At 35.8% G+C, this 18,138-nt stretch overlaps 1 protein-coding gene across 1 annotated transcript in view; it reads left to right on the top strand.

Annotated features, from left to right (window-relative positions):
• LOC130805661 (glutamate receptor 3.4-like) overlaps window positions 1–13,469 on the top strand; it is a 28,323-nt gene extending 14,854 nt beyond the window's left edge. The window contains exons 6-7 of the mRNA XM_057670444.1: window positions 11,684–12,093; window positions 12,637–13,469. Coding sequence (XP_057526427.1) covers window positions 11,684–12,093; window positions 12,637–13,110 — 884 coding nt within the window. The 3' untranslated portion in view covers window positions 13,111–13,469. The remainder of the gene's footprint in view (window positions 1–11,683; window positions 12,094–12,636) is intronic.
• The last annotated feature ends 4,669 nt before the right edge of the window (window positions 13,470–18,138 follow it).

Here is an 18,138-nt window from a genome sequence, read left to right as displayed (position 1 = left end):
CAATCAAACCACAACACTAAGCATATAGTCATAGTCAAAGAGAGAATAAGGATACACAGATTAAAAAGCAGTAACAATGAATGTAAACAAGATCAGCCATTATTAATCTTCACAGGTAGTTAGTAGCATAAAAGAAAATGTGGTTTATAGTATGAATTAGATAAACAGTACTCCAGCTGGTACAATTGAAAAACAAGAAAAGATTGTTTGATGACAGTGATGGTTGCAACAAATAAGAAGATATTAAAAAGCTATCAGGAAGAATTAGGACGCAGGAGCTTCATCATCTATATATTCTGTTTCCATCTCTACTGTGTCGAGCTTGGCACCCAAACGTGCTTCCATTTGGTCCATTTGAGCAGATAGTGAGGCAATAGAAACACGAATTTCATCTTTAAAAACAAGGAAGCTAGACTGAAATTCTGTGACTTTTAGGAGAATGGAGGATAGAGGGGCTATAGGAATTGTATTGTCACCTAAACCTTGATTTGGTGAGGTGTGTACTGGTGGTGGTGATGAGGAAGGATGGCTTGGTTCAGCTGTTGTATAAGAGGTTGAGTCATCATCAATAATAACAACAGGTTTCTTTCCTTTGGAAGCTAGCTTACGACTCTTCTTAAGGTTTGAACCGGGTAAAGAACTCTCCTCATCTTTTTCTTCTTCTTCCTCCACAGCATCCTCCACAGGTTCCTTCTCAACTTCCCCCTTACATGAATTTTCCTTCTTTTCCTCTTCAGAATGCCCCTCTGCCTTCTCAGTGGCAGAGGGAACAGGCTCCTGTTCCTCCTTATTTACTTCCTCCTCCCCAACTTTTTTTTCAATTTCTTCTTCATTGGTGCCCTCAGATTGTTCAAAAACATTCTCAAGAGTCCCATTTTCATTTAATCTTAGATGCAAGTTATTCAAACACTTAACACCTACTTTGTTATTTGGACCCATGGGATAATTTGGACCATCAAGAGGAACACCTAACTTCATAAATATCCATGTTAACAATCCACCATATCCTAACACATATCCTTTAGAAATATAGTCATTCAAATGAGAGATCATCAAAGAGGGAAAATTAATCTTGATGTTATTAGCCATACAAGATATTAACGTAGCATCCCTTAAACTAACCTCACTTCTTTTAGATGTGCGAGGCAGAATAAATCGTCTTGCTATATTGTATAACAGCTTGTGCATTGGTGACAGCACATTGTGACTAACCATTCCTTTTTTCTCTTTTATCCCTAGAAACTTCCAAACTACTTTCTCATTTATCCCAGGAAAATTGATTTTTGACCCAACAACATATATATCAAATCCAGTGGAGGGGACACCTAACCATCCTCCTAAAATCAAACTATTAAATTCAATTTTAATTCCCTTAACAACACTAGTACAAACACCATGGTCAAAAGAAAAGTTTGAAGCAAACTCGCGCATCAAGTTGGGGTTCATTGGGTTGCAACAGCGTTCTGCCATTAAAGATTCCCAACATTCATTTTGCAAAATGGCGTGAAATTGAGGAAAGAAATTAAATTCATACCATTATTTGTCTAGCCCGAAACCAACAATCATTTCTTTGGATATCTCCTCAGCACTAACTGGAACAACAACTTTTGCCCTTTTTGAAGATGATTTCTTTACTGTAGAGTCCCTCTCTCTCTTTTTGGTTTCATGCACTCCAGAGGCAACCGGGGTTTCCTGTTGCTTTCTTGATGAGGACTCAGTTTCGGTAATGAGAAGTGTTGGATGGATGATTTGTAGAGGTTTGGGTTGCTTCATTTTTGGTGTTTTGTTCTTGGTTTTCATGGTGATTTGAAGATTTAAGAAAAGGAGAAAGCAAGAATGGAATGATGCAATTGAAGGCGGTTCTGAAATGCAGTGAGTTGAAGACGGTTTTGAGAGTGAAATTGAAGATGAAATGATGGATTTGCCGTGAGAGAGTGGCTTTAATAAGTATGAGGTGACGGTTACTTTAATGAATTTTGGTGCTTCATTGTTCTTATTTAGGTATATGGACACAGAAAGTGAAATGGAAACAGACGAATTTAGTGAAGAACTATGATGATTTAACTCCCGCTATTTTAATGGAAATTGCTGGGTAAATATATATATTTAAATATTATGAAATTTTTTTTATTTTTATGAAAATGAAAAATAAATGGAAATTTTATGCTACAATAATCTGATCAAATCAAACAAGCAATCATATGAGCATTCACATTATATACTTTTAAATGGTGCGTACCTGATCCTTTCGATAATCGATTTTTCAATTAAGATTTTGTGGTTGATCGACCTTTTCAATTTTCATTCTGTCTTTAAGGATCACATATGTCACTCACTTCAATGCAGCTTGATCATGCCAAGTTCCAATCTCATTTTTTCATGTTGTTCCCTTGGAAGTAGTTTAGTCATGATATCTGCTATTTGCTCGTTGGTGTTTACATGCTTTAAAATAATATTTTTATTTTCAACATTATCCTTAAGAAAATGATGCCTAATGTGGATGTGTTTTACTCGTGAATGATGCACCGGATCTTAGATATGCATATGGCAATGTATCACAATAAATAAGAACACATTCAAACTTAATACCAAAATCTCTTAGCTGCTGTTTTATCCAAAGCATTTGGGAACAGCAAGCTGCTGCTGCTACGTATTCAACTTCGGCAGTGGATAATGCAACAGTGTTTTGTTTCTTTGAACACCATGACACTAAACATGAGCCAAGAAATTGTACCATACCTGACGTACTTTTTCTATTTACCAGATCTCCTACATAATCTGCATCACTAAAACCTTTCAAATCATAAACATCACTTTTAGGATAAAATAAGGACAAGTCATCCGTTCCCTTCAAGTATCTTAGAATTCGTTTAACTGCAGTAAGATGTGATTCTTTAGGATTGGATTGAAATCTAGCACATAAACCAACACTAAAAGCAATATCGGGTCTACTAGCAGTTAGATATAATAAAGAGCCAATCATGCCTCTATACATAGTTTGATCAACATTTGTTCCATTTGGGTCTTCATCTAATCTAACATTTGTAGCCATAGGTGTGTTGTTGGTTTTAGCATTATTCAAGCCATATTTCTTGAGAAGTTCTTTTATATATTTTTGTTGGTGAATAAAGATACCATTAGCAGTTTGTTTAATTTGCAAACCAAGAAAGAAATTTAATTCTCCCATCATGCTCATTTCAAATTCAGTGCTCATAAGGTTAGCAAATTCTTTACACAACAGTTCATTGGTGGCTCCAAAGATAATATCATCAACATATATTTGAACAACTAAAATATCCGAACCTCTATTCTTAAAGAATAAGGTTTTGTCAATTTTGCCTCTTACAAAGTCATTTTGAATCAAAAACTTTGATAGTCTTTCATACCATTGCCTAGGAGCTTGTTTCAAGCCATAAAGAGCTTTATCAAGCTTGTAGACATGATCAAGACAAGAGGTAATTTCAAAGCATGGGGGTTGTTCAACAAAAACTTCTTCATCAAGAAAACCGTTTAAGAAAGCACATTTCACATCCATTTGATATAATTTAAAGTTCATGAATGCAGCAAAAGAAATTAAGATTCTTATAGCCTCTAACCTTGCTACCGGAGCAAATGTCTCGGTATAATCAATACCTTCTTGTTGATTGTATCCTTTGACCACGAGCCTTGCTTTGTTTCTAACAATTATTCCATGCTCATCTAGCTTATTCCGAAATACCCATTTCAAGCCGATTACCTTTTTGTGTTTTGGTTTGGGTTCCAGGTGCCATACTTTATTTCTTTCAAATTCATTTAATTTGTCTTGCATGGCCACGATCCATTCGGAATCCTTTAGAGCTTCTTCATGATTCTTGGGCTCGAGTGATGATAGGAACGCAAAGTGTGCACAAAAATTTCTCATTTGAGATCTAGTTTGTGTTCCTTTATTCAAATCACTTATAATCAAATCAAGAGGATGATAAGTTTGATATTTCCAAGGTTTGGGCACAAATTCTCTTGTGGGAACAGTAGCATGTTCTGTTTCATCAGCTTGATTGACATTCTGTTCAGCTACTGGATCAACTTGCTCGTCTGTGGGAACAGCTGTATTGGGAACAGTCTGCTGGTCCCGTTGAACTGGCAGTTCTAGATTATGATTAAGCCTTTCTGCTTCTTCTGGAAAAGGCTGTTCACCTGCTGTTCCTTGATCTTGCACTTTCAATTCTTCATCATCGTGTTCTAGATTTGCAAGACCTATCTTAAAATTATTTGTATCCTGTTCACTTGACAAAAAGTTAGTTTCATCGAAAATTATGTGAACGGATTCTTCCACGCTCATTGTTCTTTTGTTATAAACTCTATATGCCTTACTTTGAGATGAATAGCCAAGAAATACTGCTTCATCACTTCTTTCATCAAATTTACCTATATTTCGTTTTCCATTAACATGTACAAAACATTTGCATCCAAACACACGAAAATAGGAGATATTTGGTTTAACACCTTTAAGCAATTTATAGGGTGTCTTTGAAGTGATTGGTCTTATTAATACACGATTCAAAATATAACATGCAGTATTAACAACTTCGGCCCAAAAATTTCTAGGTAGACCACTAGCAATTAACATGGTTCTAGCCATTTCCTCTAAAGTTCTATTTTTCCTTTCTACTACACCATTTTGTTGTGGTGTTCGTGGTGCCGAAAAATTATGACTTAATCCATGCTCATTGCAATAATTCATGAAACTTGAATTTTCGAATTCTCTTCCATGATCTGACCTTATGTGAGTAGTTTGATTATTGGTAGATTTTTGTATTTTATTAGCGAAAGAAACAAACTCATTAAAGGCTTCATCTTTACTAACTAAAAATAAAATCCAAGTAAATCTACTATAATTATCAACAATAACAAACACATATCTTTTGCCACTACGGCTTTGTGTTCTCATAGGTCTACATAGATCCATATGTAATAATTCAAGTGGTTTAGAGGTGGTCACAACATTCTTTGGTTTAAAAGATGACCTAACTTGTTTTCCTTTGGCACAAGGATTACAAATTTCATCCTTAAGAAATTTTATAGCTGGTAGTCCTCTAACTAGGACTTTTGATCTTAATGTATTAATCAATGTATAACTAGCATGACCTAGACGCTTATGCCAAAGAGGTGGGTCGTCTTCTATAACACTTTAACACGTTAGACTAGTTTTGGGAACAGTGTCCAGGTTCACTACATAAGTGTTCCCTTTTCTGATTCCCTTAAGAACGATGTCTCCTGTGTCATTCCTAGAAATAATGCACCCTTTTTGAAGTAAAGTTCATAGAGTTACCTTTAACGCAAAATTGAGAAATGCTTAGTAAGTTATGTTTCAAATCCTCGACTAAAAATACATTATCGATAGCATGGGAACATGACCTTCCAACTTTTCCTTTGGCTATTATCTCACCCTTCATATTGTGACCGAATGTTACTGTTCCCCCATCATAGGCTTCAAGTGAAAGAAATTTAGATTTGTCACCCGTCATGTGCTTGGAACACCCACTGTCGAGATACCATGAGCTGTTCCCCCTCACTTGGACCTGAAAGAAATAAATTGTTAGTTACAGGAACCCAGGCTGTCTTGGGTTCCTTGTCGATTTTACAAGAATCTTTTTTCTTAATCAGAATGTTATCGACATAATTTCTGTTGGAGACAGTGTACTGTTCCCTTTTGGTGCACTGGTCCTTCAGATGGCCAGTTCCTCCACAGAAGGAACAGATTCTGTCTCTAGGGAGATTAACGTAAGCCTTTTTCTTCTTGTTATTCTTAAAGTAATTTAGGACTTTTGAATTTTTACTTTTGGCATCTTAAATCCATTTGGGAGTAATTTTGATTTTCCCTTTTTCTCTTGAATTTAATTCAAGTTTATCATTATTGTTACGGTTAGGTTCTAGATTCAACTTTAAATTTTGAAAATCATTACACATATCTAGTAGATGCATCATTCAATTCTTTATTCAAGCCTAATGTTTTGTATTGTGATAACTCGATATTAAGAATAACCCTTTTCTTTTTAATTCTCTCCATATTTTTCCTTTAGAATTATGTTTTGGTCCAACAAACCGAAAAATCTGTTTTGGACATCGTATCTAAAGGTGTTTATATAGGAGACATGGTCTTTGCTTACCTTGAGTTTCTTTTCTAATTGGAGACACTTAACATTACAATTTTCAAGTCTAGCTTGTGTCTCCTTTAGCAACTCTATTAATTTATTTTTACTAAATTTGGATGGATGAAAATAAAATGAGTTAGAAATATATACCTGTTGCGGGTTTGAGAACAATTTCATTGTTGGAGTTAGTAGTGGTTACCTCAAAATCTCCAATTTCGATTACTCTCCAAACTTGATAATTTTCCGCTTTGATAAAGATCTCCATCCTATTTTTCCAATAAATGTATAATTTTCCATTAAACATGGGTGGTCTTTGAGTAGAATACCCTTTTTCCATTCGCTCGTTCATAATTGACATTTTCGGGAACACCAGGATTCTGCCCTCAGGGTTTCCTGATCTACTGGGAACAGGGCTCTGATACCAATTGTTGATTCAATTAGGAACGGGAACAGCAACAAGAGTGAGGGTGAATTGTTGTTGTTACTAGTTTAAGCGTTTTTGCCCTGTTTTTGCGGAATTGAATAAAATAAATAAAGCTTAAACTTAGAGCGAAATAATTAAAAAAGAGACAAACGATTTTTACGTGGAAACCTTCTAGGCCTAAATAGAAGGAAAAACCACGACCCCTCGGGATTTCTAAATTCTCCACTATGTTTAAGGCAACTCGTTACAATTACATTAAACATCTTACTTCACTCGAAGCGCATCAACTAGGCCAACTCTTCTCTCTTAAATTGCTTCACTCAAAGCAACAAACTTAGCTTCACTAAAAGCTAATTCTCACCACTAGCTTCACTAGAAGCTTTCTCCGTAGCTTTACTCAAAGCTAATCTCTTCTCTAGCTTCATTAAAAGCTATCTAATTTTCCCTTTAGACTCACCCGAGTCTAATTACAAATTCTCTCAAAAACCCTTACAAAGGATAAAAATTCTCTAAAAATAAAATCAATGAGTTGCACAAGAAAATATTATAAATTAATTGGCATTTTAAAAACAAAATTTTCTTGCAAAAATTCTCCCAAAATTACGTATGATTTAATGGCTCATACTAAGGCAAGTTTTTATGAATAACCGAGTCCACTATTTATAGAGCTAAAATCCCTAATAAAAAGGAATATTCCAACCCATTATTCCTTCATCAATCAAAAAGATCATGGGAGTAATGTGGATTTTAATAACCAAGTCTTCCTACGGTTAATCTTAAAATAAGCATTTAAACTTAACCAATTCAAACCCACGTTTATTTAGCAATAACCGCTGTTCCCTTAAGCAGCAGTTTCTTCAGCAACAGTTCCTGTTCCCATAATAACGGCTGGAACTTTATGCTATTTATAGAAACGATTATACTTAAGAAGAATGGTTACATGCTAACTAATTATAGGAATGATAACCTATTTTCTAAGATAAAGACCGGTTAAAAATAATAGCTAAGACCTATTCAACAACCGCTATTTCTATTTTTAGCAAATCCATTATTTACTAAATATAGATCCTAAAATAAAGGATCTTTATTTAGAGGCTCATACGTAAAGTAATTTTTAGAAAACTTTTTGCCAATTAATTATAATAATTAATAAATGCAACAAATCAACTTTATTTAATACATTAACTAAAAATAATAATTATAAATAAATAACCAGAATTTCCAGTTAACGTAGGCTGACTCCAGTTCAGGAACAGTGCGCTGTCTCCAATTTCCAGTTTTGTTAGAACATCTAACTTAGGAACAGTAGACCTGCTGTCTCCATTTTACATCCCAAGCAATATACTTCTTCTAACATCTTTCGGATCCTTTTGACACGTACATTTCCATGAACTAAGTCATAGGTACTATCAACGATCATAATTACGACTGGATATCGACCTGCACATAATCTCTAAAAACAAAAACATATTTGTTTAAATAAAGTGTAGTCATCATCAAAACTCAAGAGGTCCAACATCGAGTTTTGAGAATATCATAGCTTCGTGTAGCTCATCCAAGAGTGCTTCAATGACTGGGATGGGATACTTGTCAGCCACTATTTCCTTGTTGAGAGCCCGATAATCGATGCAAAATCTCCACGACCCATCTTTTTTCTTAACAAAGAGTACCGGGCTTGAGAAAGGACTGGAAGAAGGTTGTATAATACCTGCTTGCAACATGTCAGCCACCAACCTCTCAATCTCCACCTTTTGAATTTGCGGATACTGTACGGTCTTACGCTTATTGGATTTGTCTCGTCTTTCAAGATGATGGAGTGTTGCTTGAAACGCTTAGGTGGTAACCTAGGGGGCATATCAAAAGTTCCAGCAAATTGTTTGATTACTGTTGTCAACTCATTCAGAATATCCTTCAAAATGTCCTCCGACTTCTCCTCTACTTCGACTTCGATACGGTTCAGCTCAATTAGCACACCTCTTCCCATTTTTGGAATGGTCTTCATCATAGATTTTAAGGTTATGAGGGAACGCTTCAAAGACGGATCTCCTTTCAACACCACGTTACTCCCTTACCACTGGAATTGCATTATGGGTGTCTTCCAATTAGTGGCAATGGTGCCTAGTTTAGCTAACCACTCAATTCCCAGAATTCATCAGAATGCCCTAACTCCAAGGGCAAGAAATTTTCTGTTATACTCACTGCTCCCAATTCTAAGGTGATCCGTTGGCAGCTTCCTTTTCCCATTCGGGTCTCCCCCGTTCCCAAGGTTACTCCAAATTCTTCGGTCATAGTGACGGGAAGGTTAAGTTGTTCAACAATGGCTGGTGAAATGAAGTTATGAGTGGCTTCGGGGTCAATCATGACTATCACCTGCATACCTCTAATGCGCCGAATCATCTTCATCGTTTTTGGGTTGTCTATGCCTACCAAAGAATTCAGAGACACGCTCATCGGTGGTTCAATTATGCTCGTATTTTCTTCCTCCTCCTCTACTTCCCATCCATTATCCCCTTCTCCCACTATAAGAACGCTCAGTTCCTTCCTCTTACAAACATGCCCAACCCTCTTTTTCGTCATAACGATAGCACAGGCCCCTCGATTTTTTATCCCGAAACTCTTAATCAGTTAACCTTTTAGTGTTTTCATGGCGTGGGTGAAAGGCTGCGAGTTATTTGGAACGTGGTGTGGGTTTTGGGAATGGAAAATGAGTTTGTTTGTTCTCTGGATAGTGAGTTTTATTTGAGGGTGAGTAGGGGTATTTATGAAATTTGGTTTATGGTAGGTGTAAGTATGATGCTGGGTAGGGGTAGTAACATTTGTCATTCTGGGTCCACTATTGACGGACTTAGCCATAGGACTGATTTTACTAATGACAAAAGAGAAATGTATATGAATGTAATAAATTGTATGAAAATGTAAATGTATATGAAAAGATTGAATGTAAACAAAGAACGATTACAAAAGATAGTATACAAGAATTCGAGAGGCTTGTTCTCTCCCAATGAGTATAACTCCACTTAAAACTATTACATGTATGAATTCCTAATTTTCTTCCCTTCTCTATTTATACTAATTATCTCTATATTTTATTCCTCCTACTTAACTACTTACCAAGTATTATTTATTATTAATTTCTATATTACTCTTTTTCAGCCCTTCATGACATACTAGCCCCTAAAAGATCCGCCTTCTCAAGGTGGAAAAAAAGTAATTCGAGGACAATTGTTGAATTGACACCGAACAAAATTAGAGAATAAAATTTGAGGAGGCCCGAACAAAATGTTGTAGGTGAAGTGTCCAGGAGTAAAATTAAACTCCAATTTGGGTTTATGACATCAGCAGTGATGTCAGGAATTAGTCTAATTACTTCTTTACCCCTAGCCCTACTTAATTGACCCCCATTTCCCTCTCAACATCGGATCTACTCTAACCGCCGCCGTCGCCAACTTCTCCGGGACCTCTGCCGACTTTTCCGTCAACAACAGTATGGTCGACCCCAAATCCGTGCGTTCCCCAAGAGCTTCTCTCTTCCTCGTCATACCTCTCTGCCATATTCTGTCCTCTTCGGTTTCGCAGCTTCTTCAGCCACCGCCATTGCACCTTGGCCGGTGACTCCCCATCCCTAAGACCACCAGTGATTATCGGCGCCACTGAAAAATAAGCTTGAAAGTTCTTCGACCTTCGCGTGTGTCTCCTCATTCTTTCTCTCCTTTTTTTTTTCTCTTTTTCCACAACGCTAAGTACCGAGCTGCCGGTGATTTTCTGGCCACCACGCGATCTCCACGCTTGATGTCGGCTCTGTAGTTAAGCTTTTTGATTGATATCTTTTCCTTTCCTCCTTGAAGTGTCGTAAAAATGGCATCAGGTTCTGCCACAGTTTGTGTAATCCCGTACCGAACCACCAAGCCAAATGTATACTCATTGTTGTCGATTGAAACCGCCTGCTTGTTTCCTGACTTCTCACTGTCAACTTCGGCCATGACAATAATGTCATCTTCTGCACCGCTTTCACTTTCGGCTACCTCAGTGTCCATATAATCCTCATGCTCCGCTTACCTCATCGCAGTATTCTAGGTTTCCTTCAACCTGCTTTTCATCAGTTTCTGCCTTCGAATTTTGCTTAGTCATCTTGCGGATAGGAGTCTCCCACAAACCATCCGTTGCTTTCTTCTGCTCTAAAAACTTGTTTCTAAACTGTTCTAGATCTGTTTTGGACTTCCTAGAAACCCCAACCTTATGTAGAACATGCTGTGCTATGTTGTCGATTTTAGTGATTATCTTCTCCATCAGAATTAATACTCTGTTCAAGCCAGTTTTAAGGTCTTGATGTGTTCCAGCAGGATTCCGACCACACAGTCTGCAATCTCCGACGCGACCTCCATCACCAAGAATCGAACGTCTCTGATACCACTGTTATGGTAGGTACCAATCAATCTGTAAAAGTACAAGACAGAAAAGAGAATAGAGAGAAAGAAAGTCAGAAATCAATGAGCAAGAAGAAAAGAGAGAGAAAAGGATGGAATGCTTGTATTATGATAAGAGAGCAGTATACTCCCCTGAGCTCTTCGAGTGGCCCAGTAACTCCTACAAAGGTACTCCAAATGGTACTACAAGCATGAGAAAGATTTACCCTCCCTTGACTATTTAAGGAAGTACATAATTCTAGAACCCACCCAAAAGTAAAGCTCAGCTGGGTCCATGACACACACCCAATAGAATCCTACAGCGATTCGCTAAAACAACTCTTTAATCTCCCTTCTCTTGAAGATTAACTTATGCCATGTTGCTTACCACATGGTTGCTTACATCATCTTTTGAGCTAAGTTATAATCTTATAAAAGAAAACAAAAATTAAAAATAAACTGTTGTCCAAAATGAACTAGGATTTCACAAACTTTAATCATCATGGTCGGAGTTCCTTCAAATGCACTTGGAAAATTTTTTCTTGTCTTTAGCTGGCTTTGAAAGTTCCCCCTCGAACAATTTTGGAGATTAATGGAAAACTTGATTTTGGATTTGGAGTCCCGTAACTTCTCTGTCGCAGTATCAGTTTCCAGCACCAAGTGATGGTTACACTGTCCCATGAATACTAATGCTATTGCAATATATATTGTTGCTTTGCTTACAGGAGAGAACACTCTGAGCACCTTGGGACGATTTGTGCTTCTTATATGGCTCTTTGTGGTTTTGATTATCAATTCCAGTTACACGGCTAGTTTGACGTCTATCCTCACAGTGCAGCAGCTATCATCGAGAATTGAAGGAATTGACAGCTTAACATCTGGTAATGATCCAATTGGGATTCAAGATGGCTCATTTGCTCGTGATTATCTTGTCAGAGAACTCAATATAGCTGAGTCGAGAATCAAAAACCTCAAGGACCAAGAAGCATATGCTGATGCTCTTCAGCGTGGCCCTAAAAATGGAGGTGTAGCTGCCATTGTCGATGAGCTTCCTTATGTTCAAGTCCTCTTATCATATAGTAACTGCAATGTTCAGATCGTAGGCCAAGAGTTTACAAAAAGTGGTTGGGGATTTGTAAGTACCTCTTGCTCATCTCTTGGTACATTGATACTAGTATAAAAACCGGAATTGCAATTGACCTTGGAGGCTTGGAGCTTTGAGAGCTTTATGCTCATTGGATATTTTTCCTCCGTTTTTATTCAGTTGCTCTGAAACCCACTTCGGCCTATTGTCGAATGTTATTAGTCATATTGTGGTTAATGTATGAAAAAAGATAGTAAAGGATCTTGTTTCATTCTTCTGACCGCAGATTTTTATAATATTAAATTTGTTGGTTATATATAAATCAAGATATAAACGATTGAAAAAACACATTGGATTGCATAAAAAGGTGTTTTGGAGCAATAAAAAAACGGATGAAGTAATAATAATCAAGTACTTTATGATGCTAGAGCGTTAATCCCAAAAGATTAGAGTCGGCCACATGAATCAATATATTAGTTTCAATGGTCATCATGTTATAATGAGTGACAATAATCGCTTGAACTTGAGAATTTTGGAATATCTATTATGAGCTTATGTGTCTCTTGCTGTTTCCTCTTGCAATTTGTTTCTCAGGCATTTCAACGGGATTCTCCGCTAGCAGTCGATTTGTCCACTGCTATACTCCAACTCTCAGAAAATGGTGAACTACAACGAATCCACGACAAGTGGTTGACAACCAGAGCCTGCTCAAATCAATCAGATCAAATTGAAGACAGCCGTCTCTCCCTGAGAAGTTTTTGGGGGCTATTTTTGATTTGTGGCGTTGCCTGCTTCGTAGCACTTGGTATATTTTTTGGCCGAGTGTGCTATCAGTACAGAATGTTTTCCCCTGAAGTTGTTAGTCAAGATGAAATTGAAGCAGCTGAACCAGCCCCAGTCAGGTCTAGACGTATCAGTTCAACCAGCTTCAAAGACTTGTTTGATTTTATCGATAGAAAAGAAGTCGAGATAAAGGAACTTTTCAAGCGAAAGAACAGTATCGAGAGCAGCCGATCACAGGGTAGTCGGAGTTATAGTTTAGATAAGGAACTTTCTTCGCCTGCGTAGTCTATAAGCAGTACTCCTCCGGGTTTTGTTCCACATTTCCATTGCACGCTGCGTTTCTCCCAGTTCAATTGGACTGTTACATACAGTTAACTTCACATGTAACAGAAATGATGAGTTTTAGAATGATGATTTCTTGTAGAAGTAAATGTTTATAGACTATCAATTTCTACACTTGTGTCTTCAAAAAATATAAGGTAAATACACTAGTTGTTCAAATGTCAATTACCCTATCAATCAAAGTGGACCTCGAGTTGTAACAAGGTCACACATTGACCACAAGGTTTAATAGTTTCTTTGGTCTTATTTACTCCCAAAAATTTTTATTTCTTCGCTATCCAATATAATGTCTTGATCCTTAATTTGACATGAGTAATAAGTTATAGAGTTGGTATTAGGGCTGAGCAAACTCAAATATCCAATCCGAATGATGGAAATTGATATTTTTTCTATTCGTATATGATCCAATTGAATTAAGATATCCGATATTTGCAAAAGTTTGAATCGAATATCATATTCATGACTATTCGTTATCCGAAAAGTTTGGAGATTTTTTGGCAATACTTAAACTAAATATCTGATATTCGATATCCAATAATCAAGTAAGGCTAAATTTCAATCTAAATAGGAAAAATTGTTGGGAATAATCCAATCTATTTCCCATTACCTACCAATAATCCCACCTTTTGAAATTTTTATAAATAATTCAATCTTTGTTTTCAATTTGTTGCCAATGAACCCTTCAGAAAATGACCTGCTATACCAGGTTATTCTCATCTTTTGTCTTCTTTACAATAATCCAACCTATTTCCTTTTAACTATCAATAATCCCACCATTTGAAATTTTTATTAATAATCCGACCTTTGCTTTCAGTTTGCTGCCAATGGACCCTTTAAAAAGCAAATTGAAATTGCTATTATTTCCGAAGCATAAACTTCATCATTGCATTAATAGTAATTTTCTTTACATACATATCTCATTTTCTTTACATATATATATATATATATATATATATATATATATATATATATATATATATATATATATATATATATATATATATATATATATATATATATATATATATATATATATATATATATATATATATATATATATATATATATATATATATATATTAAGAAGGATTAAGGCTACATGCGTTAGTTAACTAGTTTTCTAAATACAAAATGATTAGATTAGTTAGCCAATTACAAAATGCCTTAGTTAAGTTGGCCAATTACAAAATGGCTTACAAAATGATTGGATAAGTTCGCCAATTACAAATGGCTTAAAAAATATATAGCAAAAATAATTACATTGTCGAACAAATTTAACTCAAGTAACTACACATTCTTTGGTACACTCGAGGTAGATGCTTGCGTTGAACAAATGACCACTTTTTAAGATGTTTGTGAAGATATTGACCTTGCCATGCTACCCTGCATGAATGAAGTTATATAAACATAATTATTAACATGATTAAATGTATTTGCTATCTAGATAAAAGAAAGAAAAAAAAATAATTACCTTGTTCATCACACCTCTGCCACCTCTTCCTCTACTGCCTTGACCTCCCCTTACACTTTTATTTCGCCTTCCTAATTAACTGGGTTGAGGGTTCCCTAATTGTGTCCTTATCAGGACATTTCCTTTTGTTATGTCCCGGTAAACCACATACCCTATATGACATTTGTAGTCCATGTCTAGTCAACTTCCCAGGTTTTTTAGGATCCTCATGGGCAGATTTCCTCCTGTTCTTTCTAGGTCTACCTGGGCCAAGTTTAATGGGAGGGGGGAGGAGGGTGGTATTCATTTTAGGCCAATACCTATCACCAGCTAAAGGTGGTATGGATCCACTATATGCTTCTAGGTAAGCCTCCTTTGTATAGCATCTATCAACAAAGGAAGACACATCGAAAAGCTTGTATAATATAGTAGCTATTGCATGACGACAAGGAATACCTTTCAAATCCCACTTTCCACAAGTGCAGGACCTCTTATCTAAATCAACCTCTAGAGTATCAAAATAATAAGCTACCTGAAATAGTGAAGTAGTTGCTGGCATGACAGTATATTTGGTAGCTTCTTCTTTTTCTTTCTCCAATAATGCTAGAATCTTAGGGCATATACTCCCCACCCACTTCTGTGCATCTTCTTTCTTTGTCACCAATCTCTTCATCAACATGGTCCTAATATCTTCAAGCATGTCTATTAGATGCTTTGACCTAGCACGCATAATGTAATTATTAAATGTTTCAACCATATTGCTAACTATGGTATCACATTTTGTCAGATTCTTCAAATAAGGTCTACAAAACACATTAGGGTCAGCTTTCCTAAATTCATCAGCTGCAGCGTGATTAAGTTCAGTCATCTCTTGCAAAGCATCATTGAAATCAGCCATATTGTATGAATTAACACATCTCCAAAAAAGTAACTTTAATTCTTCGCCTTTGAAATCCTTTTTCCAGTTGGCATATATGTGCCTTGCACAATGCCTGTGCTCAGCCTGAGGGAGTTCTAGGTTAACTGCCCTCAATATGCTCTACAATCAAAGTAACTGACATATTAGTATTAACTCAAAGTAGTAACAATCAAAGTAACTTAAAAACAATAAAATATATAATCAATATACCTGATGCTCATCTGATATTATCGTCCATCCAGCTCTATTTGTTCGTGGCAACCCTTTCTTAAGCTCATTCAAAAACCACTGCCATGAGTCATTATTCTCACCTTCCACAACCGCCCATGCCAAGGGGAACATTTGATCATTAGGGTCCCTCCCAACAGCTGACAGTAGCATCCCACCCAAAAAGGTCTTTAGAAAACAACCATCTATGCACAATACTTTCCTACATCCTAACAACCATCCATCCCTTAAACCTTTGAACACATGGGGTCTTGATTTGAAAACCTCAAGCATCTGGTTTGCCACCCATGAGGACTTTAATTGCTTGTTACCATCCATACTCCTTTGACCTGTGTGTTCTGGAACAACTGACTTTATCACAAATGATGTTGATGACTTATCCCAACTAGCGTACATCTTAAATGGACAACCCTCTACACAACTAACACCAATCATTTGTTGCCTCTTTTTGTTACTAATCTCAATTCTCACATTCCTACCTCTAATTAGGGCATAATGTTTCAAAGCATCCCTAAATGCCCTAGAATTAGGAAATCTTAATCCAACTTGCCACTTAAATTTCCAAAAATCTATATGCTCTAAGACTTCATTATCAGATCCTAGGAGACTTTCACTATCCTCATACTCGGACAATTGATCTACCTCATTTTCAAATGCGTTTGCCTCATCGCTATCAGCATAAGAAACCTCCTCACTAGCTTCAGTATCCCCACTAAAATCATATGACTCATCCTCGCTGTCATCACCTTTACTCACACCTACTAAAGAAGTTATGTCATCACCTTCACCACTTACAACATTTCCTTTTTCTTTGTCCAAGTTCACCGTTTGTGCCCTCCTAGGTGTTAATTACCTTCTCTCACCATCAAAAACACTAGTCTAAAACATACAAACAAAACAAAATTCAGAAATTTCCTACAAACAAAATTCATACATACATGAAAGCATTAAAATTGAAATTTAAACAAATAAAAATTCAGAAATTTCATACAAGAAAGCATGAATAATGAGAAAATTCAAAATTTTACCAACCATTGACAAAGAAGATGTGAGAAACTGTTAAATTTAGGAAGATGATTAGGTATGAAATTGAAAATCAAAGACTAAAATTAAATTAAATTTTCGGATGAAATACCATGAAAATTTCGAAAATTAGGGCAAAAAAATACCTGTTAGATGACGCGAAATCTGGTCAGATTCGTTGCAATTGTCGAACGAAATTGATTGGAGAAGAAAATTATAGATTTATAATTGAAAGAGGAAAGATTTAGTTGTTTTTCATGAAGATTGTTGAAGACTCCATTGAAGAGAAAGAGAGAGCTTTGAAGAGGGAGATGAAGGATGGTTTGGGTTTCTGATTTTGAAATCAGAATTGGAGGAGAGAGAAATAAAGAAGGAGTTGAAGGGTATGACCGATTATACCCGGTTAGTGCATATTAGGGTCCATTCACAACAAACATAATGCAAAGGTTGGATTAATTTTTAATTTTCGAAAGATGGGATTATTAGCAAAGAATTGAAAATAGGTTGGATTAATCTGGACAATTTTTCCATCTAAATATCTAATATTTTTATATGCTTTATATTATTAGCCTTAGGCAATTATCAATTACCATAAGCAAACAAACCAAATAGAGGAAATAGTCAAGCAAAATTTAACAAGCTGATAGTTGTTCATGAAAAATTAAATAAAATAAAATTTTTTAAAATAATTCCCAAAATAAAATTTAAGAAATTTTAATTCTCAAAATAAGTGTTTTTGTATCCGAATCTGGGTAAGGGTTTGTTTGCTATTACTAACAGCGAACATTAAGAAATAAATTTATTCATATACTTGAGTGTTAAAGTTATTACTTCGTCTATCCCTCTCATTTTGCACCAGTAAAAGAGGTAAAATTTAGTGGAAAGGGAAATTGAGTTGGAGGATGAGACAAAAACAAGTGAATGTTACAATAAATGGTTAAAATGAAAAAAGAGTATAAGTTTGTGAATAAGATAAAAGTTGAATAAGGCTATTACCAAAAAAAGAAAGGGTGCAAAATAAGTAGGACAAACTAAAATGAGTAGTAATGCAAATCGAGATAAACAGAGGGAGTATATTGAAATTTAATTCTGCTTCAAACTATTTATCCATCAGAAAACATAGTAACCTTACATTAAGCAAAAGCAAGCAAGCCTGATTTGTTTAAGGACTCAATACATGCTGCTTGTTTTCCAAGTTGAAGAATTTGGTACTATGTTTTTATGCTGCCTATTTTACAAATTCAAATTGTTATATAAGACTGTCTCACCGAGAGACTCACCTTATACATGGGTTAAATGGTCCATCTAATAAATATTATGAAAAATGGACTCAGTTTGAGATAGTCTTACC

Source organism: Amaranthus tricolor, chromosome 1 (genome assembly GCF_026212465.1).
Source record: "Amaranthus tricolor cultivar Red isolate AtriRed21 chromosome 1, ASM2621246v1, whole genome shotgun sequence".
NCBI lineage: Eukaryota > Viridiplantae > Streptophyta > Magnoliopsida > Caryophyllales > Amaranthaceae > Amaranthus > Amaranthus tricolor.
The sequence above is the reverse complement of the archived record's forward strand: the minus strand, read 5'-3'. Positions and strand labels throughout refer to the sequence as shown.